Source organism: Conger conger, chromosome 15 (genome assembly GCF_963514075.1).
Source record: "Conger conger chromosome 15, fConCon1.1, whole genome shotgun sequence".
Taxonomy (NCBI): Eukaryota; Metazoa; Chordata; class Actinopteri; order Anguilliformes; family Congridae; genus Conger; species Conger conger.
In genome coordinates, this window is record NC_083774.1 from 17,061,532 (window position 1) to 17,088,993 (window position 27,462).

The following is a 27,462-nucleotide window of genomic DNA, read 5'->3' on the forward strand; positions in this document are numbered from 1 at the left end:
CATTATACCTCATTCTGCTTGCTCCAGTATGCCACCCGGCAAACCTTTAAACACCGACACAGCATGTTTTCATTTTTGAAAATGGATTAAATGCAGTTGAAGTTTATACTCGAGTATGGTGTGAATTACTTTTTACCCATTACTGGTGACATTGTGCTTTTACAGAATTTAACTTCTGAGAGCTACGCAATAAGGAATAATGCACAAAAGTGGATAACATGCCTAATCTTAGGCTTCCTTTTCAGTCTGTGCGCTAAAATGATTAATGACAGCTAACTTAATTACTATGTGGTGCAGTACTGATTACTGATTATGGCAATGAATATCAAATCAACAAGAAGCACCTAAATTGGAATAAACCATACACAAACACCTTATGCGAATAAAATAAAAGAAATCAAGAAGTTGTGTGGAAAAGGGCATCACGTTTGTAAAACTCCTGTGGCAAAATGACGCAATCATTTCCTGCACTTTCTCCTGATGAGAAGCAATTGCTGGGACTACACTTTTAATTAGGTGCCAACAAACAGTTCTGCCAAACATTTCGCCTGGTTCAAAGACTGAGGACAAACTGGACAAATTTTGCATGCAAATACTGCCAACAGGTTTTGTTCTTTAACACAGTAACAGGGGTTAACTGAAAGGTCTGCAGAGGCAAATTTACCTACGGACCTTTCAGAGTGCAGACTTAAGTCAATATGTCACTACTATGTCGCAAGTGCGGTAAAAGGGTCATTTGACACCCTGGTTGTGCTGTGGCCATTGGACATACTTCTAAAATATGAGGCTAAGCTTACATTTACACACCCTACAAGACGCTAATTTATGGGGTGGACAATTACTAGGGTGAAACAGTTTCGACAACCATGAAACTCAGCCAATATAAGCTGCCACCAGATCAATTACATTTTTAAATGTTGTTCTGTTAACTAGGCCTTAGATCTGAGGTATCTGTTTCTGGTTTTCATGCCAAGTTCTGGCCTCAATTCCTCAATTAATTACACTATCTGACATTTTAGTAACATTTATTGCCAAGTACATGAAAGATAGCAGATGACTGTTCTTGTGTCCCTATATGAAACGTTCTACTGTTATCTAATCTATGAGTGTTGGCGAGTACAGCCAGTAAAGTCATTAAGCCCGGGTAATTAGTGGAAACCTGCCTACAGGTCCCTCTGTGAGCGTCACTGCCCACACCTGCCTCAGATGGCTGAGACAACACAACACAAGCTGGGGGCGTAAAGCCCAAAAGCCATTTCTTTATGGGGCCACAGCTCGTTACACCTGAATGTTTTGTGCCCGCTGTTGTCTAGGTCTTGCCTCTTCACTCATTACGAAATGTAATGGTTGTCAATCAGTCACATTTTATTTGCTGCTGAAAAAGTCTGACTGAATCAGCCAGTTAAATGGGAGGTGAATACACTCCACAACAAAGGTGGACCAAATCTTTATTACCTAAATAATACACGCAGTCTCCGTCACAGAGACTGATGTACTGCTGTTAACACGGCTTATCCACAGGAGGTTTAAGTTAGAGGACAGACCAGAAGAATTCTGGGACTGCATCCACCGTGTACAGGGTGTGCACTGCGGTATCAGGACCCCGGCTGCTCCTCGCAGAACTCTGAGGGTCTTCAGGCCAGACAGCTGATGATCCCAACAGCCAGGATGGAAAGCCAGTGTCTGTGGAACACACCCCAGTAAGGAGCACCTTACCACTGGCCCTGGGATCACCAGCATCAGCCTGTAAAACTGCGGGTGTTAGTTCATCATCCAAAAGAAGGCAGTAATTATTTACAGCTTTGATTGGATGTTTGTTTTATGCTGACTGCATGTGTAAAAGACTACACTCCACAATACAACAGGGGAGGGACGTGGCAGACATTATCTCTGCCGTCGGTTGTAAATCAGGTGGTAAAGATCATAAAACGAATGATTTGTTTATTCATAAAACCATCTGGGAAGAGCTTAGGAATGGGAACGTTGGCAGGCGAGAGCCGGGCCCTGGCTTTGGTTTCTCCTCAGTCCACATCACAGCAGACCCATCACAGCAGAGCCATCACAGCAGATTTTGGTGTGTCCCTCTCCCTACCAGGCTAGCACATTCATATGGCCAATCTGATCTGTGGAGCGACATCTCAGCAAAAATTTCCAAATCAAAAAATAACTGTCACTACTCCCGTGCAAAGCAACACTTTAATTTGGCTCCACCGCAATACCTTGAAACTGTTTTTAGAAGGAAGTGTTGTAAAAGCAGAAGGACACGAATGCTGTAATTCTAATGCAACACGTCAACAGCTGAGAAACCTGGCAAATGAGAAGAAACAAGCTAGCACGCCGTTTACAAGAAACTGATGCAATGGTACGGTGACTCACAGGTGAAAACAACATGATTTGAACCAGGGGGGCTAATTAAAACACATTTTCTTTCTCTGCCTTTTCCCCCCTTTCTTTTAAAGAAAGCTTTTGGATTCAGACGGGCTAAAAACATCTTTCTCAGCAGGAGAAGATTAGCAGGCTCCTCTAGCTACAGGATGAATAATTAATTTCTCACTCTAGACATGTACTGCTGTTACTGCTGCAGAATATTGCAGCTTTCCCCTTCCTGCATCCTCTTTTATGAAAAAATACGGAAATAAAAAACATCAAATACAAACGAGTAAGACAAAAAAAAAAGAGCTCTAAATCCGCTCTTGCAAATAGGTTTCCGTTTTAAAAAATGACAATAAGGTTAAATAACCTAAAAGATTACCCATACATCATATACATCTATAGCAGGCTTCCTTTTTTATGAAATGTGTGATCAAAAGCCACTGTAATCTTGCACAGTAGGAGTGGGGGGGGGGGGGGGGGGTGGACCTGCTCAACAAGTTAATTAATTTCCATACCTGTCTTTACAGAGACTCATTCACTCTTTTTTTGAACCAGAGACAGCGCTGTAACATGAATAAACATGACTACCCCTGATGCTCAGCTTGGAGGATCTGAATCCTCTATTAGGACAGAACTCATTCCAGCAAGATCACCCAATCAAAGTCCAGAGCCTTAGTTCATCTCAATCCAGCTCTGTCCTACATCTCATTATGCACCTGATTAACTGTGTTTGCTTCTCCTGAACTGAAAAGCCCTTCTGCCTGTACAGGATAATCATGGGTAGCCATATTGTGTCTCTTTGTGTCACGTACAGGATCTTGGTACTCGTATGGAAAGGTTACTACGGCAGCAATGAGTTGCTGAGGCCTGGAATGGATTCCTTGACAGCCTTCATAGTGACAGCAGGTTGCAGGAATCTTACAAAGTCATTCACCGCATTGCCCTGTTCGGCAGGCTTTCAGAACAACCCTCCCCACTGCTCATTATTAAATGAGGCTCAGCCATGTCTCATTGAACTCTACTACTTAAAAAATGCATCAAACAGAATTTACAGAGACCTGGCCATCCATTATTTGCAGTTGGATGCTTTGAAGTAGCTGTGCGCTCTACATCGGCACTGTATTGGGATCTGATAAACACACATTAAATTCTTCACTGGCCAATGCAGTCAAATGCTAAATTGCTAAGAGAATGTCTCAACTTCAAGTGGTGTAAATTTGGTTATCGGGTATGGAACATGCGTTAATGCGAATGCGTTAATCAGATCTCAGTGACTCCTTAATGTTATATTGAGACATTGTAATTTGCACATATGATACATTCCAGTTCAATTTGCACAGCATGAAATAACAACACAGACAGATGCACAGATTATTCAAATAGGTTTCATTTCAAGCTCAATTAAAAATGTTATATGCAGAAATGTCTTATTGGTTTCATTTTGTTCATTATTAAACCTTGGTGCAGCTAGAGAAGCATGAGGGAGCCTATGTTTATAAGGAAATCTTATTTCCTTGTAAATTTCACAGGAAACACTTCTGAGTACCAGTATTGTCACTGTAATCAGAAAATATGTGCAAATGAACCAGGATTTTAGCTGCATAAAGACATCTGTGGCCTGCAAAGAAAAGCTAAATTTGCAGGCCACAGATTTCTTTATGCAGCTAAAATCCTGGTTCATTTGCACATATTTTCTGATTGCAGTGACAATACTGGACATTTTTCAAGACATTTTTGCATATAACATTTTTAATTGAGCTTGAAATGAAACCTGTTTGAATAATCTGTGCATCTGTCTGTGTTGTTATTTCATGCTGTGCAAATTGAACTGGAATGTATCATATGTGCAAATTACTCGCAGTTTTGTCACAAGCATACAGATTCACCTGATTGTTGTGGGTTTTAGGTTATTATTAGGCTAAATTCTCCCGTCATTTTTTCAATGAATAAACACATTGCAAAAAAGGGACATTTACTCAGCAACTCATTATTTTAACATTCAGTGCCACATTCTTCCATTCTACAAGCGTTGTTTATGACAAAGATGTTTATCATGCTTTCAGATGCGTGAGACAGCAAGACGGCCAGGGTTTTCCACTTTTAGAAAAATACTGGTTTGTCAGTCCAACGGTTCCAGTCTCAATCAAATACTTTTTTTATTCTATCAAATATCTAAAGAAAGAATGTGGCAAGTTCACTACAACAACCCAGGAAAGAAATTTAGTAAAAACAGTAGGCTAAACTTCTCAAAAACAATGACACAATACTGCATTTGTTTAAAAAGGTAATTAAAAATGAAAAAAGGATATTCATGTTGGTGCCACTTTGTGAATTAGAAAAAAACCCCACAAACAGTATTACTGTCCTAAATCTCATATATGCAGACAAACAACAAAGCACGAGATCAAAATTAATATATTGGGAGCAATTGACTATGTTTACCACAGTGCTTACAGAAGAAAATACCCAATATTACTGTCTTTTTCTGAAACTTTTTGAAATCAATTAAATCTGCACTCCTCTTCTTTTTTACATCAATACAACCCAAGTCCAAAACTGACACCTTCTTCCCAATGTTTTGTGAAATCAGCCCCCTTTCAATTAGCCTCAGTCTAATTTCACACCACAGAAGGAACTCATACGATACGTTCACAAAGCTTCATCTGTCATATCATGGCTGAGACTGATGGCAAGAGCCTGCTCTCTTTCATGGTTCCGGACTTTCCCTCAGAGCCCCATACACTCACCCTGTTCTATCAATATGACTGTAATACAACCTATTTCAAAGGAATTTATTGGAGTCATATTTAATTTTACATTTTCCCTGCACCAGCCCCCCACCACCAACTCCTCACCAGTTCCTTTGATCAGCTGCACCCTGCAAGAATGTGCACGTGAAGCCCTCTCATACAACCCCTCTGGGCGTTTAGCCGTGATGATACAGGAAGGGAAACGTGTGTACAGACTTCTCCCAGAGCTCTCAACTGGAAAGCTGCTCTTCTGTAGCAAACGCAGGAACATTTCCCGAATCTGCCAGCGCTTTGACACATTCCCTTGTTATTTTCTGCATTGTGTGTTAGAAACGGAAACGCAAATGCAACAGAATTATTGCGTTTGTATGGGTGTGTGCGTGAGTGTGCGCAAAACTAATTCATTTACTATAAATGTCAAGGTGCCAGCTAGTAGTAATAACACATTTGCCATGTGTGACATGCAACCCTGAAGACATCAAATTGATTATTAAGTGCTAAGATTATCTGATCAATTATTCATCTGGTGTTATTTGCTGAACCATTTGTTGCACACTTATGTTACTCTAGTCCATAGTTTCATAAGCCATAATCATAAGCCCATTTGTACAAGCCATGTAAATTCCTATCGTAAAACACCCACTCATTTGTCACATCTTTCAGTAAGATTTCAAAATATCCTAACATTCTAACAGATTTTTGGATGATAAATATATTCATTTTACCCACACACACATTTGTGCGTTTTGTTTTTGTACCCGTGTGTACTTCAAAATTAACACATTTGCTTACAAATCTGACAAGGAAGTATCTTTACTGTCAGTAGCGTATCTGCACGTTTCATTTAGTAGCCTAATGCTTGCGATTGAGGTGCATACCTTTGGCGCTATTGGGAAAATCGTAAATTGCAAGGCGAAATTATGTGTTAGTCAAATCAAAACAGGACATACCGGTGATTACGTATGCCGTTCCAAAACTCTAAGTCTCGCTAACTCAGCTGCTGTTTACAAAATATTTTAAAATTTCACAATATCTTTCGCATGATAGTGTGTATCAGTACTGCCTTGCTGAAATTCCTTTTTAGTGCAACGTTACATTGCGCTGCAGGCATTTCAGTCAAGTTCACCGTAGCTTACATTTGATCGAAAGGTTCTTCCTTTCCCATGGCTTTTATGCGTTTGGTTAAAAATTACTTGAAAATATTAGCTTGCTTGTTAGCTGTCGACAGCTGGAACCATGCCAACAAACTGTAATTCGATGTAGCGTGTGCCACCTTGTTAACTACTAACGCTATGCACAACGGTAAGAAGAGAATGGACGGAGGCACTCGTACATAAGCAACCAGTTAGCAAGCGATCTTTAATTGGAGATCCATTTATTTCAACCCTCTTGCAAATGTCACTACAGTTAGATCGTGTGCTAAACATCAATTAAGCGAAGCATTCGTGGTTCCCGCTTGCCCACGGACTGAACTCGAGAAGTGCTAGTGACTTAGCCGAACGCACTACTCAGAATCTGTCAAGCTAGCTCGTACACTCAATACAGTAGACAATTAGGCTGGCTCTAATTTCTTTCACTGAAAACACCTAAGGATGTATTCGTATCGCAGACACAGGGTAGTTATGAAGACAACTACATCCTCAGGAAATGTAGATATGATCAGAAACAGTGGGTTTCCGTATAACTAAATTTAGACTTCGATAGAACAAAAACACAATTGCAGTGAGTAACATCAATTGGATGCTAGCGATCCGATGATAGAAGACCCATTCTGTCATTGCATTCTCCCATTCGTTACCCAGCTAACATACTCCTCCATCTTTATTAATAATATGCTGTCTAGCTAGCTAGCTAGCTAATGTTAGCTATCTATCTATATCCACAACACATAACTTGGCTAGCTAGCTATCCAGCGACCATAGTTAGCCAACTAAAACCTACGTCAAACTCAGTCCAAGGTAAATGCATTTTTTTTAGACTGGTGAATAGTTATGTAGCTAGCCGTCTCTGGGGAAACGACGTCCGGACATGTTCTTGATGTACTTATCAGTTCTTGGCAGATTCCAGTACATTCGTTAGCTGACTAGCTAGCTAGCAACGTAACCAGAAAGCTGCTCTACTTGCTCCATTTGCCTGAAACAGTCAATTGCTCCATCCTCTCCGATTTCTTTATCAGATCAGCTCACGTTAGATGGCTTCAATCAAACATTTTTGAAATCTAAATGTTCATAACATAACTTACCTCCGGTACGCCTTATGCAGTAAAATAAAAACAAGAGTTTTACCAAAATCATATCGATTAAATTCATTGTTAGCACATTGACACAGAGCGGTTTATTGTATCGCTTTCCACCTCTTAAAGGCGCAGTCGCCCTGTGTTTATGACTGCGTCCTGGGTCTACTCTACGGCCTTTCGCTGCTTGTCTCCAACGGCCTGACGTCAGGCGCAGGCAGAGGATTGGTTTCCTCCCCCACCCACAGCCACAACACCGACAAAACTGAGCGATAATTTATTTGAAGGGTCATTGCACTGCCATTATTTTTAACAAGGCTTGTAGATATAATATAAATAACAGTCAAAGGATCCAGACATTTTATTTTCCAGTTATGCTATGAGACTTCTTTCAGTTTACAGGATATATTTATTTTTCGACAAATGCTTTTATTTCATTTGATGCAATTGCAGCATTGTATAAATGTAAAACTCATTTACATGGAGTAAGCAGTGTATATACCTATCAATTGTATGTAGTTATTTAAGTTAAACATGAACTTTATTGTCCTGTCATGCGAATAGAGACAGACCTTTATTTTAATGGGAAACAAATTCGTACATCTGACAGGAAATATAGGCTATCTTGTCTCATATGGCCACAAAGATTGCCTAATTGCCTTAAATGCCGTGAGCACTTTTTACTCTACGGTGGACACTGGATCAAAACCAAATGTGAAGAATGAATTGACATTTTGTATGTAAAATGAGGACATCTTGTTAAATAAAAAAAATTAACTATAGTATTTTAATGTGCCACTATGGAACGACGCAGACTACTTTGCCGTGCGGTGTCCGCCCCTCGGTGGAATAAAGCGGTACTGTAGTACAGGCACGATATTTCCACATAATATTCCATACATATGCTTTGGGTAGATTTTGATATGCTTTGGCTATTAATTCAAAAGCCATATCATATCAAAATGTACGGAGATCATACGTTTGAATATTACCCAACTGGGAACTGCCTGAAAATGTTAAATAATATTACACATGATGTTGCATCCGATGGAACCATATGAAATGTTAGCCTAGCTATTTTGTTTTCGATGATATTGCCAATGGCCGCTGGTCACTGAGACCATAATGCAAAAACTATGTAACAAACCCTAAAACGCAAGCCACTGCATAGTAACCTAGTACTGTTTTGTGAAATAGTTACGTGCTCCTGACTGTGCTTGTTGGTCGGCATTTGATTTATTTCTAAGACTTCCTAAAACTGCACAATAATTATTGAGGTTATTTCTTCCAAACATAAATGAAATGCGTGAAAATGAAAAACGCTTAGATTTCACCATATAATTACCTTCGGGTTTCATTTAAAAAAAGAAAAGAATAACGGTATTAATAGTCTCGTTTTATTTGATACTGCCCTTCCCTGACCTGAAGAAGAGGCGTTCCACTCACAGTGACGTCACTTCTGTAGATCTGTCATGGCGTCTCTGCGACCGAAGCTGAAGCTGTTATCTAGATAGGGAAAAGCGTCTCCGAGAATCGGCATGGAGAAAAATGCAACCCTGCACCGAGAACTTGGTGGAGGTGCGCCATGTTCCATAATAACTGGGGAAATGGGCGACATAAAAACACAAGAACTGGTGAAAGGAGCAACTGATTGCTGCAGGAACTGTGAACCTTCTGCGCTCAATAACGTTACTTTGGTTACCAGTAGCGCCTCTACACCAACATCATCAACTGCCAATGCCTGCTCCTGCTTCCATAAATCTGAAGTTATATCGGAAATGTACGATTCTGCATTGAAAGAAATGCAGGCAAGTGGGGAGACGTCGGAATCGGCAGATCAACTGAGCAACGGAATGGGACACAGACAAGCCTTGACTCCAGGCAATGATGATGGTGGTGCTACCTCAAAGTTGGAAAACAAAATGGATTGTGGTTCCACTTCTGTGATGAAAGAATCTGCAGGGACTACAAATGTTAATGTACAGACTACAGGTTGTAAGACACAGGGACGGGCGACCATATCGCCTCCGACTACTCTTTGTCCGGACGAAACAAGTTTGAGAAACGTAAAATTGAGGGAGACAATATCCAGCGACCATATTGTGTCCGAGGAGGCGCTGAGTGGGAGTGACCCGAGCCATGTTGGTGAATCCCGGAGCTTTGACTCTTTGGATTCCTTCTCAAATCTAAACTCTTGTCCAAGTTCCGACCTCAACAGCGAAGGATTAGAGGACAGGGTAATTGCAAACGCACTTCAAAGCGACGACTATGGGGTAGATGGAGCTAAAGCCTCGTGCGCGAAGGACCGGGGCGCTGGCCAGTCTATGTACCACATTAAATGGATCAAATGGATGAAAGAAAACACGCCTATCATTACTCAAAACGAGAACGGGCCGTGCCCCTTGCTGGCAATTATGAATGTCCTTCTGTTGGCATGGAAGGTAAATAACTGACCAGATTAAATAAACTGATTAATTACGAACAAGTGCTATTCGATTTCCAAAAACTGAATATATCAATCACAAAGCGTCCAATTTAAATGTTGCATTGCCTGTCAATCGCAGGAATTGGCATTACTAAGTAGGCTGCACTGTAATGAAATTGTGAGTAGCCTGATCTGGTCCCGCGAGGAAGCAGAACGTGGCTGGTAAAATCGCGCTGTACTCAGCGAGAGGGGAGCTTGAAGAGTCATCACATCAATGAATGTAATTTCATACAATCTGTTCGATTTGGTTGAATGGTTAATTCGAAATTCCAGGTTGTATTAAATTGAATAGGCTATACATAGGTGTCAGTTCCTGTATTGTTGTAGTTTACGGTTTTACAGTATTATCAATAATATCATGTTAATCCCCAGCAACTGCTGTTAATCATATTTGTTCACCCCACATGGGCCCTAATTCGACCTGCAATATTTTTTTCTTCTTCATCCCACCAACAGCCTTGTGACTGTTTGCTGTTCTCACTTTTGTTTAAACAGAAAATGTTTTTCTCCCTATGTTTCTCACGGTTTCATGGCTGCTGGACAGCCTCGCCATGTTTACTTAAACCTGTATGTCAGCCTGGAGGTACACGTTATGTACAGTTTTTGTCAATCAATATATTTAGCCCTAATATAACTAAAAAATCTCTCATTTAAAGCATTGATGGATAGATAAGATTGTGTTGTGGTGATAGCATAAAGTAAACTTATTTTAATTCATTTTCAACTGTTCAGGCCCAACACTACCCAAGTTGTGAAAGTAAAATGTTTGTTTAATTAAAATAACAAACTGTGCCTCGTAGGTGAAGATGCCTCCAATGATGGAGATCATAACAGCAGAACAATTGATGGAATACCTTGGTAAGTGTGCCATACCATTATCTTCATTTCCAGAAAAAAAGTTAGTCCAGTCACATCAAATACATTGATAAATCTCCCAAGTGTGCACTGGCCGACCATGTACTACACAAGAAAATCCTGCATTAAAACTCACTATTGCTGAAGCTCCAACGACAGTGGTATTGTTTATGTAACGACGTGTAACCTAGGATACAATGTAAAAAATGTGGTTGACTGGAAAAACCTGTCAGTAGTGGTGCAACAATTTCTGTCTATAGTGGATTTTTTTATTTTTAAAGTTCAAGGTGTCCTTATGAGGTGTAATTGTTTGGTCTGTTTTTTTGGTTTTTGTTGTGCCTGATGATCTTATAAAAGTCCAGTAGTGAGTCAGATGACCTGAGCCCTGTGACACCTGTGATCACTGTGACGTAAGCCCTGTGATACCAAGCCCCCTGTTGAGTGTTTTGTGTGATGGGCCACTGGAGCAGGAGAATCCCACTGGTCAGTTGTTGCTGACGTGGGGGAAACCGGAGCTATCTCCCCCATCCTGTGGCACGCTGGTCCCTGTCATCGCTGTAACTAGAATCCCAGAGCCTCCAAGGAGGTTCTGTTCCCCCTTGTCAAACCCATGGGCAACCCTATCCAAAAACTACTGTGATGTCATGGTTCTGCATGCACAGGGTTACCACAGTCCACCCTGGCATGATTTCAGCGATCACCAGCAGTCCTGTCACACGACCATTAACGGAGAAAAATTCACCCAAAGCTGTCTTCTATTATGGTAAAGCGAAGGATGGAAGCCTCCTCCTGAGGAGTTGCTTCATAAAATGGCAAACGTGAAACATGAAGAACAGCAGCTGTTGCGTTATGTAAGAGGCGGAGAGCCCTGAAGTGATTCCAGATTGGTCGTGCTGTGAGAGCGCCCTTTTGACCTCACATAGATGTAGGCAGGCCGATAGCTACGCGATATCAAAAGAACAAAACAAAAAACAAACAAAGTTGTTTTTAGAGTTTATGAATGAGGTTGTAGGCAGACAGAGAGATAGGGGGCATTCCTTCATGATAGAGGCATCAGGAAATGGAAGATAAATGAGTACGGTAATGTGGTCCATAACTCAGTGGATGCTGACACGACCAGCTGTTTGGCGGAGGAATGGTGATTTAGACCTGGGTGAGGCCCTGACACTGCTCACAACGCGTGCTTTAAATGAAGGATGAAGGTTCCTGCCTGCCTGCCTGCCTGCCTGCCTGCATGGTATTAAATGGTCAGTGGAACTTGTGTAACTAACAACATGGTGAAGCTCTGCTTGCTCTCTGGTGAGCCATGGTAGGGGGAATGGCAGGTGGTGATGGAGCTTTGTCAAAATGTGTAGTATATACATGGGCTCCCAAATTATTTGCACCCTATGCACAAAAAAAAAAAAATTAAGAAAACATCATTATTGAAATAAACATTATTTTCCCAACATAGTGTGCGTTATTAATGATTCAATGGATTCAAACCAAAGTCTTACATTTTTAAATGTTTTTTTTTTCACAATTATTGGCGCATCTTATTTAATATTTTGCAACCACCCCTGGCAAAGATGACTGATGTGAGTCTTTGCCTATAATGTGTGATGAGGATAGAGAATACATTTGGAGGGATCTTTGACCATTCCTCCATGCAGAAGATTTTCAAGAGCATTGATATCCTTGGGCTTGCGCTTATGGACTTCCCTCTTAGCTATCTTATCTATCTTCCCTCTTCTCAGACCACAGGTTTTCGATGGGATTTAAATTCAGAGACTGAAAGATGCCCATTGCAGAACATGGATGTTGTTTTTACTTAACCATTAACCATGTCCTACTGGAAATTCCACATACGACCAAGTCTCGTTGCAAAGGCGAACAGGTTTCCCCCCCAAATGCCCGATGCTTTGTGGAATTCATTATGTCATTGATCTTAACTAGTACCCCTGGCAGCAAAACATCAATGTCCATCACCATATTTGACTGTAGGTATGAGGTGCGTCTCCTTGTATGCATTCATCTTTTGCCACCAAATATACTGATGGTGTTTATAGCCAAAAAGTGAATCCGACCATGGCACTCTCTCCCAATTATATTCCAATGATGTTTGGCAAACACGAGATGCTTGCTTTTGTTTCTCATGCTCAGTAAGGGCTTTCTTCATGCAACCTTTCCAGAGAGTTTGTTGATATGGAGGTGGCATCTTCTAGTTGTTTTTGAGACTTAGTGACCCCAAGATGCAACCAATATCTGCAGTTTTTGAACTGCGATCTCTGGGTTCTTTATGGCTTCCCTCACCATCTTCCACAGCATCCGTGGGGACAATGTGCACTTGCGTCCTCTTTCTGGCAAGTTTGCCAGATGTTTTATTTTCTTTTATTATAAGTGGTATGTATATCCGTATGTATTTTTAAATACCCATAACCAGACTTGTGACTGTCAATTACCATCTATCTCTTTTTAATTGACAGTTTGTTGGCTTTTCCCATGCTGATGGATGACAAAGGGATTGTTCATGCATGTTAAGTCATTTTTATTCCCTCGTTAAACAGGAAGTTGTTTGTTTTTTATTTACAATAGTTTTTAGAGGTGCCAATAATTTTGATTCCTATGGTTTTCAGAAATAAATAAATGTATTTAAATAAAAGTATATGGTTTACCTATATGTTTGTAAATGTATTAGTATCATTATTATATATTACATAAATATTATCTGTGTTTATTATATTCAGCATTTTGTCTTTATTTTCATCAAGGGTGCTAATAAGTCTTGAGCCTCCTATACATAATGCAGAAGTAATACTTTGAAGCAATAGTCCTCCAAAGTGTGATTTATTCCCTGTACGACAAAGAAAGAGGTTTTGATCAGCTATGTCTTTGTTAGAAGGTGAATGTAATTTACCTTCTGGAAACTGTACCTCTATCCATGTCTATCATGTACCCAGTAAATTATGCTCCGAAGCATTGAATCGAATGTAGCATATTAATCTCACTGCAGTCTAGTGAAAATGGGAAAAAGGACAGCACATTGCAGCCAATAATAAACAAACTCCGATCTGTCATTATACACTATCAGATGCCTGGTTTTGGATCACACCACAAAATCAGCAGTAACTAAATGCACTTTTATAAAAGGATGTTTCACTCTTCATGTAAATGTTCCTGTCATTTAATGCCAGTAAATATCTGTCCTATAATATCTGTATTTTAATTCAGTACAATATCTGTCTTATGGAGAGCTCGTATAATTGCTGCTCGGCCCCTCTCTACGAAGTGCTGATCTTTCCATGCTTACGTATACGTTTTTTTGGGGTTTTTTTGCTATAGGGGAGCCAAGATTGCTTCACGGGACTGTTTTAATATCTTTACCCACAAAGAAATTTGGCTGAATTGCTTTTTTTCAGAATTTGCTGTCTTAAAGCACAAACCGCTAAGAGTGTGTAATTAATGGTTTGGATCTCTGTGTTGGCACTTCCCCTCCATAACATCCAGCATAGTGCAGATTATGTTTGCTTTGAGTGATATAAACTGTTGTTTTATGACTTTATTTTGGTTACATCATCATTAGAGAAATACATTTTAAAAAATCAATGCTCCCCAAAAAAACTCCCATATGATTTCACTGTTGACTGTTTAAGACACCTAAATAAAGATGGCTGTAGGCGCATGAGTAGAGATTCAGAGATGCTGGGTGTATTAAACAAGCTCACAGGCAGGCGTAGGGATCAAAGGCAATGCTTTTCTTTAATGCTGAACACCAGCAGAGTGGCTTCGCTGTGGTAGGAGAGCTTGGGCTTTCTGAAGCTGTGCTACGCAAAACCGCTGCACGGAAAATGGAGGTGAGCTTTAAGGAGGCATCGGCAAGTCTCGCTGAAGCGCAGGTGTGTTACTGGGTGTTGTCTGGTCTCTATGGTTAATAAGACTGTTTGAAGCTCTAAGATGGGATATTGTATTAATATAGATTGCTTATCTAATACATTGGAGCCACATTCTAATTATTGTTAACAAGAAATTAAGGGGGAACACGATTACATTTTCTTATGATTGTTAATGGAGATGTATGCACCCTGCATAGACTAAATAGCGACTCCTTGCCCTTATTACGCTATTATCTTGCCTTCTTGCCTGGAAATACAATGAGGTCATTATATGCCTTTATACTGAATTATTATTTCCACATACGGTGCTTGGAGGCGGGGGGGTTCTTTCAATAATTCAGAGGTTCAGTCTTGATGTACAATATTTATAGATGAAAGAACATGAAGTTAATATTCCTATTTCAGTGCTAACTTCTGTTGCAGTGAGTTTTCCTGTGGGGTACTTTAATCGGTGCTCTTGGAGAGGGAGTTGAGAGCAGAATCTCAGTCAGGTGGTTGACAGGTGCACCCAGACCACTTCTATGGTTGAGGTGCTGGTGAGGCGGCCAAACTGCGAGTTAAAGGTACAATAGGTCATTTCGGACTTCTAACGGTCAAGAGATGAATAGCAGCAACAAACGGCTTCAAACCAAAACACTGTTTATCCCTCCCCCTTCTTTGTAAACATGCTTAACCAGTGAGCTTGAATGATTGTTTCTTGAATAAAATGTTTTTGCACAAAGTGTCGGACCGTCAACGGTATATTTTGAAACCCCAATTTAAGGACTATAAACATAGGCAGAGGGTGAGTCAACATGTCAGAGAGGCTTTTTCAATGATAGGAAGGGATTTACAATGGTCTTGTAACTATTTTTTTATACAAAAATCTTACCTATTGTACCTTTAAGGAAAGAGGCCTCCAACCTGCTGAGGGTTTCTCTGCTGCAATGTCCCTCTTGCTCTTGGCTCTCGTGTCAAAGTTGGCTCTTTTCACGGGGTTTCGCGGCCCCGCCCGAGGTCGTATTTGCACTGGAAGTTTAAATAACTGTCCCTCCCAACCCCCTCATGTTTGTTTTTTCGATCTCTGCCTGCAGGAGACTATATTCTCGAGGCCAAGCCGAAAGAGATCTCTGAAGCTCAGCGGCTGAATTACGAACAGGTAGGGTGCAGTGAGCGCGGTCCGTGAATTTCCAAAGTTAGGAGATCACATGTCCGTCCACAAGTCCAGGCCCCGGAAAAACAGCCTCAGGCTGTCAGGTGTGTGAGTGGCACATTCGCTAACGATGGCTGACGATGAGATGTTCTGATTTTTCAAATATTCGATTTTTGTTGTTGTCCAGAAATGCTTCACGCATTTTTTACCATCTTGTGTCTTAAGTGCTTTCTGAAACTCAAAATAATGAGGCAGTTTGAAGAGGACATTTTGCTCAGAGAAAATGGCCTCCAAAAACACCGTGCTCATTTGAGTTTTATCTCCACATTGAAATTATGCAAACCTGGTGTATCTGTGCCTGAGGTACTTCAAAGCCAAATCCCCGAATGGTGACAGTCCCAAGTCTTCACAATGCTGCCAGCCTTCAGGGACTCATCCTCTCATTTAGATCAAAGTCTCACCTTACCTTTCTGTCAGTTAGAAGAAGGCATGATGGGAATGTTTGTGAGGATGCAGCCATTCCTGGTTCCCGTTTCGTGTTTGTGTGTGGAATGTGTGAGAGGCATGTGGGCTCGGAGGCGGGGCCTGACCTTTGAGTCCAGCCTCTGCATTTCTGGTACGAAAGCCAGCACATCTGCAAACGCTTTCCCCGTATCGTTGTGCTTTGTGAACAGATACGCACAACATGAGTCCGTCACAGAGCTTGAATATTCCTTTAAATCAATTCACTGGTTTCCTACTTCTGACAGCAGCCTTCCTGTGACTGACAAACCATTTCAGGAAGAAAATGGAAAATGGAACATTGAAAAATCAATTTACAGACAAACACTCACACAGAATGAGGAGGTGGTTTTACTCAGGGTTTATAACAGTCCAGCACTGCCAGCTCGGACTCATTTGTGTTCTATGGGGCAGTGCTGTCAGGACCTCTTACATCTCACACTTAAACCCAACACCATTGTGGACATCATCACTCAGACAGGAAGTGTGGGTGAAGCTCTGGATTGCTGGACAGCTGGGTGCTGAAGATTGAGTTTAGACATGTGGCAACGAGCTCAACAAAATGCCAAACGGGTCAGATGGAGTACTCAGCGCCGGGATCGTTGGTCTTTATTCCCGTCTTTAGCTGGGTCTATTTGCGGACTCATTGGCGGGTTTCGGATGTGCCATCTGTGGTGGTGTGTATGAGTGGGACCTCAGGAGGCCGGGGGTGTGAACAGGGGCGCTGCTGCTGTGCGGATGGCCCATCTGGAGGTGGCCCGGAATAGCACTGGCGTAATGAAGGGGTTCGTGCTAGGTTGCTTTAGCGGGTGTTCAGTTCAGGGTACGGCTGTGGTCTGCACATGGGCCGGCCCCTGACTGTTGACTGGGAGTGACCTGTGGCCCGGTTTCTCAGGAAGGTCCCTCCAGCCAACTGACGAAAGATCGCTTGGCCAGACGTCCTGTCCTCTCCTGTCCTCTCCCCTCCTCTCCTCTCCTCTCCTCTCCTCTTGTCCTGTCCTGTCCTGTCCTGTCCTGTCCTGTCCTGTCCTGTCCTGCCCTGCCCTGCCCTGCCCTGTTCATAACTAAAGTTGCATTAACCCTTTAAAGTGCATGACCACAAATATGTGATTAGAATGTTATGAACTGAACATTCTAATGCTGATGTAACTATCACTGCTGGTAATTGAAAGCAATGGAGTTCATGAACACTGACTTAGAATTTTGGAAAATGAAAAATATTCCAAAAAAACCTCCACTTGAAAGGGTTAAAGAAGTGGATTTGTTCCTGTTAAAGGATTTTCCAGCGCTGAGGCACAGCTGAGGCCTTTCATCGGCTGGAGTCCCGTTTAGAGCTAATGGGCCATCACATCTTCACTGTGAAGGGAACTAAATTGTGATTAACCTCAGTAATCAACAGTAATCTGTTGTAATCTGTGCTGGTAATACATTAATGCAGTGTGTGAAAGATTTATGCGTTTGCCACTAGCCTGTGCTTGTGGACTGGAATTGCAGGCGCCCTGCAAGCTTCAGGGGGGGATTGTTTTTTTTGCCCTTTCCTGCCCTCTGTGACATACGGGGAAGGCTTTGTGGTGTGCACATCAGCCAGATGAGTGGGCAGAGCCCGATACCACACACTGGCAGATTACAGAGCGGGATCAATGTGCCTCAGCTTCACTTTGATAAAGTTAAAGGAGTTGGTTTTGCTTGGGTTTCTGTATTTATCCACATGTAATTTTGAGCTCAACACAAGCCTATTCCTGTATTCGCTTCATATTTAAAAAATGGGAGTGACACACTGGGCCATATGTATGTTTATTTTGACTGAGTGTCATGGCAAACCGTGGTTACATTCGCTGGGGTTCTGTTTATTTGGCCAAAGGAGCTGCCAGTCCCAGAAGCCACAGAAATCAGGCCGTGAAGATCCTCAGTTCCTCCTGAGGGACATTTCTCACCTGGCGTATCTTGACAGCCGAACATGTTTTCTCTCAAAAGCTCTTTTCTTTCCCTCCCAATTTGGAATCACCCACCGAGACGTTTCGGTCACTGGGAACCTAAGATAACCCCCAGCGATGCGCACTGAGGCTGAACAGTGTGTACACCTCCACTGAATGTGCTTGTGAACCAGTAACCACTGTACCAGATCTTCAGTCACACTTAATGACCCTTTTAGTCCATCTATTAGTGAATTATTCAGCACTGAAGTTAGGCAAGGCATGTTGGGGAGGGTCAGTGAGTTTACTATTCATGGCTTTTTCCTGAGCCTGTTTCAGAGCAGCGGGAAGATTGGGAAGTTGGGGACTGTTCCCAGGGAACTACTGCGCACGTCTGGAACAGAAAATGGGAAAAGCAGCGGAGAGGATGTGGAGAACTGAGCCTTTTGGGAACGTGGTTGTGCAAATTTGGGCACGTTGCCCAGAGAGAAACAAATTGAGAGCAACGAAAATGGTCTCTTAACAGCACCGGATCTTAATGTTTTAATGCACTTTTCCCGACCAGTCTGTGACCTCAAGTTAGTGGGTGGGTTGGCGAGATTTATGTGACAGTATGTCAGCCTTTTTATCCCCATAGCAGAAATGCAGTGCTTAAGGACGGTGTTAGGATAGGCAGAGTTAAGGAGGTTGGCGTGCAGGGAGACCATGTGTGGGGTTGGAGCTGAGAGATGATGTTGGCAGATGCTGGCACCACTTCTGTGCAGGTTTAGCACCTGCCTGGCACAGAGGGGGCACACGTTTCTGTCTGAACCCAAGCTGCCAGCCTTCCTCTCTCAGTGCGCCCACTATGAGCGAAGCTGATCACAGGATTTGGCGGGACTTGAGAAACAACTGTCTGCATAACTACCGCGTGCTGATCCACCATTTTAAACTGATTTTATACTAATATTTTCCAAATCATTGCATGGCCACGGCCACTACAGTGCAATGCATGCAAGCCTACATGTAAGCGATGCCTAAAGAGGTCCTTCGGATATTCAGCTTTATGTAATATTTAACTGCCGCAGCCATTTTGTGTTGCGTAATGGACTTGTAGATGAGGAGCAGTGGAAATAATGGCCGTAACCTCTCTGACTCACAAATGAGGGCTGTGGAGCTGAGGGCCATGAAGACCGGAGCTGAACGTCTCCACTGACCCCTGATCCTCACGGGTCAGAGCGCGCTCATGTGACACGGTCATGTGATGACATCACAGCGAGAGACCCCTGCTCTCTGGTGCAGCCTACACGTGTAGGTTAATCCCCCGTACTACTGTGGCTTAATCTGCACACACGGATGTGGGGAGGGGGCTGGAGGCATTTTCCCCCCAAGATACACACAACACATGCATTCACACACATACACACACACACACACACACTCAGTCACATACGCAGTGACACGCACGCTTACACACATACACACGCACACACATACACACACACATTTTAATGCTCTCACAGGCACACATTTGCATATAAACATACATGCACAGATGTCCACACACACATTTGCCTCCATACATACATACATACATGCGTACATAAGTGCACACACTCGTTGGTATACACGCACACTTGCTCTGCTTGGTCTTATTTGTAGGCAGGCAGCTGCAGAGTCCTCCCTTGGCACCAGGACAGAAGGGTCTTTTTTCGCCCTGCTTGAGTCAGTGACCTGGAGGGAAAAGGAAATGTGTTTCTATTGGCCCAGGGCAGGCGTTGCCATAGTGACCGTGTTAAGGAAGCTTGTCGTCTGTCGGGAGGATCATGGGATTGCATCAGTCATTGAGTTTTTTTTTTCTTTTCTTTTCCCCCCCCACTCCATTTCATTCCAGTGTGAAATCCTACTTTTCACATGTGCCTGCTTTTATAATTGCCTCTTAATCCTTTGATCAGTGTGTGTGAAAATGATTGTGTGAAAGGAATATATTTATAGCTTGTATTTGAGTCTGAATGGGTTCTGGTTAAGAGTGATGTTAAAGGTACAATAGGTCATTTCGGACTTCTAACAGTCAAGGGAGGAAACAGTCGAGAGAAACAGTCAAGCTCAAACCACAACACAGTTTATCCCTCCCCTTTCTCTGTGAACCCTCTGTGAACGTTGAACACCCCCCATGCCATTGGCTGTGGCAATTGGAACCAATTTTCAACCAATGAGCTTGAATTATTTTACAGCTATACAATATTTTGGTACAGAGTGTCGGGCCATGAACTTGAAGCCTATAAACAGGGGGCGACATGGCTCAGGCAGTAAGAACAGTAGTCTGGCAGTCGGAGGGTTGCCGGTTCGATCCCCCGCCCGGGCTGTGTGGAAGTGTCCCTGAGCAAGACACCTAACCCCCAAATGCTCCTGATGAGCTGGTCGGGGCCTTGCATGGCAGCCAATCGCTGTCGGTGTGTGAATGTGTGTATGAATGGGTGAATGGAGAAGCATCAATTGTACTGCACTTTGGATAAAGGCGCTATATAAATGCCTGCCTGCCATTTAAACACAGGCAGAGGGTGAGTCAACATGTCAGTGAGCCTTTGATGATAGGAAGGGATTTACAATGGTCAATGTTTTTACACAAAAATCTTACATATTGTACCTTTAAGATGGACCTCCAGAATGATGACTATAATGAAGATGATGTTGATGATGATGATGAGGATAATGATGATGTTTGTTGATTGTCGTTCCCCAGAACATGAGTGACGCCATGGCGGTGTTGCACAAGCTGCAGACAGGTCTGGACGTCAACGTGAAGTTCACCGGCGTGCGGGTGTTCGAGTACACACCCGAGTGCATCGTCTTCGACCTCCTGGACATCCCTCTCTACCACGGCTGGCTGGTGGACCCGCAGGTCAGTCCGTGCTCCTCAGAGCCAGCGACGGCTGTTTCCCTCTGAACGTCCATACTGCGGTTTACACTGATAACTCGGGGGAGGTCGCAAAAGGCAGGGTTTATGGGGGCACGTTTCCTCCTCACCCATTGTGGGAACATCATTGCCCCCCACACTTTGAGTGATAAAGTCTTTGTATGTCATATCCTCAATAACCACCAACATTTTCCCACAACCCTCCTTTTTTACATGAATAATGCACGGTGCACAGGAGTGCTAGGACTTGTTTGTTTGTGAAAGTGTGAGGAGCCATTTTATCCTGAGAGGCAGGAAGTTGAGCAGGTTGTGATGTAACTGAGCATTAAAGTGGCAGGGGAAACACTGAGGTCATCATTTTAAGAACAGTGTTCAACCATGTCCCTTCTCCTTTCTCTGTTACTCTCTCTCTTGCTCACTCTCTCTTGCTCTCTTGCTCTCTTCCTCCCTCTCTCCCCCTCCCCCTTCCCCCTCCCACCCTCACTCTCTCTCTCTCCCTCTCTCTCCTCTCTCCCTCTCCCTCTCTCTCCCTAACCCCCTCTCCCTCCCTCCCTCCCCCTTCCCCTCTCTCTCCCTCCCTCCCTCCCCCTCCCCCTCTCCCTCCCTCCCTCCCTCTCTCTCTCTCCTCTCTCTCTCTCTCTCTCTCTCTCTCTCTCTCTCTCTCTCCCCTCTCTCTCTCTCTCCTCCCCCCCCCCCCCAGATGGGTGACATTGTGAAGGCAGTGGGGAACTGCAGCTACAACCAGCTGGTGGAGAAGATAATCTGGTGTAAACAGTCAGATAGCAGCGAGCGGGCCGGGGAAGGTGGGTGTGCCAGGGGCGTCTCGCTCCTTTCTCTCTACTCCCCGATCTCCCTGTCCACGTTCAGGCCTCTCGATAAGCTGGGCCGACACCGCTCTCCTCCACTTCCTCCGTTTCTCTTATCCGTCGTGTCTCAGCCCCAGTGCACACAGTGCCGCTTTCAGCTCCATTTCTCACTGCTTCATTTCTGACCCAATGGCTGTGCGCTTTATAAAACGATTGGAAACCAAGTTAATTCATCAGTAACTAATGATGTAAAAGTGGGTCTCAGTGCCTTCCCCTGTCTCTCAATCTCTCTTGCTCTCGTTTTTCAGATTCTCTCACTCTTTCTGTCAGTACAGCTCTGTGCTTCCGTCATACTGCCAATAGCTCTTATCTAGGTTCTATTTCGGTTTGTTTGTCAACATCGACCACCCGCTGCAAACATCTCCAAATTTTCTGTCCTGGCAATGTGTTTCTGTCTTTCAGTATGTCTCTGTGATCTCTCGCTCTCGCTCTCGCTCTCTCTCTCTCTCTCTCTCCCCCCTCTCTCCCTCTCCCCCTCTCTCTGTCTCCCCCTCCAGCATCTCACTCACCTTCATCTCTATTTCAATCTGTTGTAAATGTCTTTTTATATCTCACTGTCTATCATGTCTCTCAACGTTGGTCTGTAATTGTATCTTACTCACTCAGTGTTCACATTCAGTCTAAATTTGCTTCATTGGTATGACAAACATGGTTGTACTGCCAGAACAGATACACGTAGTAGAATACAATATTATCATCACCCCACAGAACAATGTATCCCAGAGAAGAAAATTGTCATGAAAAAAGAAGCGGTTGACGAAACATTGCATTCAAAAGAGATTTGAGACATTGAGAAACTAAATTCTCCACTGGGTTGGCCTTTTGCTGGTGGTGTGACCTATCTCTGGCCCCTGTGTGACCCCTCTATGCCCCCAGGCCTCGTAGCGGAGCAGTTCCTGAACAGCACAGCCACCCAGCTGACCTACCACGGCCTGTGTGAGCTAACGTCCTCCGTGCAGGAGGGCGAGCTCTGCGTCTTCTTCAGGAACAACCACTTCAGCACCATGACCAAATTTAAGGTGAACCACTGCAGCCCCAACAGTCACGATTGTGTTCATATTGGTTTTAATAGGTGTAAGGCTAAAGGCTAAAGGCTATAGGCCAAGGGTGTCGAACTCCAGTCCTGGAGGGCCGCGGTGTCTGCTGGTATTTGTGGTTTCCTTTCAATCAGCAGCCAATTAAGGCCTTGAGAAGGTGTGTGGATTCTTTAGCCAATTAAAGACTTTGAAATTCTTCTCTCGTGCTGACGCACACCCAAAACCAGCAGACAATGCGGCCCTCCAGGACTGGTGTTTGACACCCGTGCTCTAGGCATTCAGAAGGACTTTGTACGTTTGGCTCACGGGTAGATGATGTCTAGAGGCCCTCTAGTGGCCATGGATAGGTTTACACCCGTCTCAAATTGTTTGCCTTAATATGTTAATTTCCTCACCTTTTTCCTGACTTCACTTTATTCTGCCCAAAGCTGTGTTTTAAATGTCAGTTTGTATTAGTCTGTCTTCTTTGTGAATTCATTGATACCATTTGTAAATTTTATTTTGCTCTTCTCAAGCCTGTTTTCAAGAACATCTTTATTCTTCCGCAATTCCCTCCTGTGTGGCGACCCAATTTGGGCACATGATTCTAGACTTGAAGGGCTGTGGGTTTGAATCCTTTTTGGGTAAAGCCACAGCTGTGTAAAGGTGTCGCAGGATGTGAAATGGAATAAAGAATAAATATTGTAACTGTGTCCCGTTTGACACCTTCAAATCTGGGACAGGGATGTGCTCTTCCTGTTTGCAATGTAAGGGAAGTAGGGCTAGTCTGTGCAAACACTCTGGGGTCAGGTACCGCTGCCAATGAAAGGTGCACTTGCCAGCTGCAAATCAACTTCTCCGAACATGCATGCGCGCACACACACACACACGCACACACACACACACACATACATATATACACGTACGCACACACAGACAAATCAGGCAGATGCACACATACACTCACAAAGCAGGTTTTCTCTCTCTACCTCCAGGACAGCGCAGCAAAATGAATCAAAGCATTTGGCTTCAGCGTAAGCTTTGCGGTCTGACAGGATGTTTCACTCTTCTATAACACTGGTTTCATTTTTTATTCATGCAGCCATCCACCATGTAGCTCCTCCATCTGCTCCACACAGTTAAGCAATGTCCCAGTCATTCCAGTTCATTCGTCGGATAATCCTGTTTTCCCCACTCTATGAAAAACAAAACCTATGTGCTAGTGCGCTAACTGCACGGCTGCCGGTTCGTCCAGTATGTGGTCACATGACGTCCTGCGCTCACCTGACAGGGTCAGCTGTACCTGCTGGTGACGGACCAGGGCTTCCTGACGGAGGAGAAGGTGGTGTGGAGAGCCTGCACAACGTGGACGGAGACGGGAACTTCTGCGACTCCGAGTTCCGCCTGCGCCCGCCCTCCGGCCCCGAAACCGTCTACCACGGTCAGCAGGACCAGATCGACCAGGTCAGGCTCCACGCTCATGAGCCCTCTACAGTAACCAACTCACTGAGATTTAAGACACTGTCATGCTTTTGCAAAGACTTCATATTTACTTGATTATTGTCATTAGTAAATGTTTGCACAATAATAATCAATGACATAAATAATAAAGATGATAAGATAAATAGCTCAATGTATTTCTGTGCCAATGCAAAAATATATACTTTACTATATACTCTAACATATAGTATGTGGCAAAAGTAAGTGCTCTTTTTTGGTATTGGTATTTTGGGACATTTCAAATGTTCCACTTCCTTATTTTTGGATCCTTGCTTGAAGTCAGTTGAGTTGAATTTTATTTGTCCTGAGAAAACTGTCACAATGAAGCTTTAAAGCAGGAAACAGGAGAGTCAGGCAAGACTGAGCCTGAGCCCCCAACAAACAAACAAGGTGAAAGTAACCTCTTCAGTGGGGAGAAAAAAGCAGTCAAAATGTCCCTAAAGTTATGCCTTCTGCTGACAGTAAGAGGGGTTTTAATGCAGTCCTGGCTCTGAGGAAGAAAGCACAGAGCTGCAAGGTCTGGGCATCTCCAGCCAACATTCAAATCCTGTTATAATACACAGTACAAAAATACACATTTTCTGTGTGTATGAAAATGATGCTGGGGTTTGTGAGGTCAAAACAGCAAGCCTTTTTTGGCGGATTTATTCCTGTCCCAGTGCTGTTATTTCACACTGTCACCGAATGTTTTGGGCTGTAGTTAAAAGCGGTTGCGTGCGGCTGTTTTTCCGGGATGGTACGTTGGCGTCTGTTATTCGGCAGACTGGCGGTGAGCTTGTCAGCCCCGCTGCAGTGTCATATCGCCCAGCTGCCACGGAGCAGGAGGAGTGCCTCAATAATAGATGTTAAAAGCTCCCCGCGCGCCCTCCGATCGCAGCCCTCCGCCTGCCTCTCTCTCTCCCCCGGGTTCCCGAGCCCGTGCGCGTTATTGCTGAATCTGAGTGACATCTCTGACACGCTCCTCTCGGCCCAGATTGGCCCTTCAATAATAGATGATTCTGGCGCTCCCTGTGAGCTCCATCATGGCGGACAGCATCCGGGCGCTCAGCCCGCGTCACGGGGCTCAGGGTCTGACCGAGGGGCTTGTCTCTGTCAGAGCAACTCTGATGGGGCCTCACATCTGTCAGAGCGGGGCGTCCGTCAGCCTGCTTCGTTCCCGCGCTCGCTGACTTCTCTGGAAAGACGCACTCGAGCTCACCCTGATGCAGGTTTCTTTGTGTGTAGACTTGGCAGAAATAGCGTCAATACTTTTCTTGTCATGTACATTGCCCTTCAGGATTGTTGGCACCCTCGATTAATATGAGCGGAAAGCGCTGGATAACATTACATTCTTTGGATTTTTTATGTTTTATTGTGATACGATTGCTCGGAGGGAAAAAACACAAAATAATTTGATTCTGAAAAACGTGTCACACTGCTTTTCGTACCTTGTGCATCTTCCCTTTGCCAGTAATGCCTGATGCGGTGAGAGAACACATACTGTGTAATGGGATTGGAGGCCATTCCTCCATACAAAATGTCTCCAGAGTCCTTGTGTCCTTGGTGGTGGTCTCCTCTCTTCAGCTCACCCCAAGGTTTGAGTAGGGTTGAGGTCAGGGGACTGGGATGACCATTGCAAAAGCTTGACTCTGTGGTCAGTTAATATTTTTTGGTGTGGATATGGAGGTATGATTTGGATCATTGTCCTGCTGGAACATCCTACCACAACCCCCTCTGGTGTTTGTTGCCAAAAGCTCAATTTCTGTCTCATCTTACCATATAACCCAGTTCCAATCAAAGCTCTTGTGACTTACGTTTTTGTGGTTTGATGACACCAGAGGCTTTCTTCTGGCAAGCCTTCCTAATAGCTTGTTGGCATGGAGGTGGCATCTACAGTATTTATAGTTTTGGAGACTTGGTGACCCTGGGATGCAACCAACTTGTGAAATTCTCCAGCTGTGATCTTTGGAGAAGCTTTGGCGACTCAAACCACCAACCGCTGAGTGTGGAGGCAACATGCACTTGTGTCCTCTTGGGTGTACTTAAAAGTGTTTTTGACAATGTTTTTTTTTTTCCAGAAACATTTTAAAATAATAATTTTACCTCAGCTAAAGGTTAGATTTTTCTTGTATTTTGAGTGTATGATCAAGTGGATAAGCAACAAACACATTGCTCTCTCTCACTCACTCACTCACTCTCTCTCACTCCCCATCTCTCCATCTGTCTGCTCGAAATGTGCACAGTTTAAAAATACATACATTGTGTGAAAATCATGCTAGCTTGAAACTGGAATTATATGATTGCGCAGCTTAAATATTTGTACACAGTGACATCATAAATTACACAATAGCTAATTAAAACTGTAGGGGTGTGCAAAGACTGGGGCGATGTTTAACAAATGCGTCTGCTAATGTGTCAGGAAATGCATTAAAATGAATTTCACTGAGCACAACAAATCACTGTTTCACTTTCCATTTCGTACTCAGCTTTTTCCCACTAATCTCACGGTCCAAGTATCATCCAGATATCATCGTTCAGGTTGAGGAAGCAGAAATCTGTGTATAACACATTAATCTCTGTCTTTCCAAAGCCGGGTATGTGGGTTCGGACACGACACTAAAAGCACGCCTGCCTCCACCCTACAGGACTACCTAATGGCCCTGTCCCTTCAGCAAGAGCAGAGTCAGGAGCAGACCTGGAGTTCACCCCGGAGGGGATGAGCGACTTGGAACTGGCCAAGAAGCTCCAGGAGGAGGAGGACCGCCGGGCCTCGCAGTTCTACCAGGAGCAGGAGCAGGCCGCAGCGGGAGCAGAGGAGCAGGTGTGTGCCGGGGGGCCGGGGGCCAGTCCAGTGCCGTTTACTCAATGCACTACAGTGAGGAGCATCCCCTTCACCTTTTTCTCAAGCGTAGATAGGCGATTACTGTGTCGTGAAAAGAAAAGAGGCTTTTGACCTTTGTTCGGTCAATTTGCATTTTTCTCAGTCACTGGGGCTGTGTAACCGTGTGTCCTGGTCCAGCACTGGCTTATTTCTTGTACACAGTGATTGCTATACAGCCGTCTTCTCATTTCAAGCTGGAATGAGACTCCA

At 43.7% G+C, this 27,462-nt stretch overlaps 1 protein-coding gene and 1 pseudogene across 1 annotated transcript in view; one reads left to right on the forward strand and one right to left on the reverse strand.

The window, feature by feature from the left end:
• Positions 1-7,524, reverse strand: part of LOC133110979 (disintegrin and metalloproteinase domain-containing protein 10-like) — a 64,699-nt gene extending 57,175 nt beyond the window's left edge. Inside the window, exon 1 of the mRNA XM_061221106.1 lies at positions 7,366-7,524. Within this exon, the coding sequence (XP_061077090.1) occupies positions 7,366-7,432 (67 nt within the window). The 5' untranslated portion in view covers positions 7,433-7,524. The remainder of the gene's footprint in view (positions 1-7,365) is intronic.
• A 1,312-nt stretch (positions 7,525-8,836) lies between these two features.
• Positions 8,837-27,462, forward strand: part of LOC133111930 (ubiquitin carboxyl-terminal hydrolase MINDY-2-like) — a 31,270-nt pseudogene continuing 12,644 nt past the window's right edge.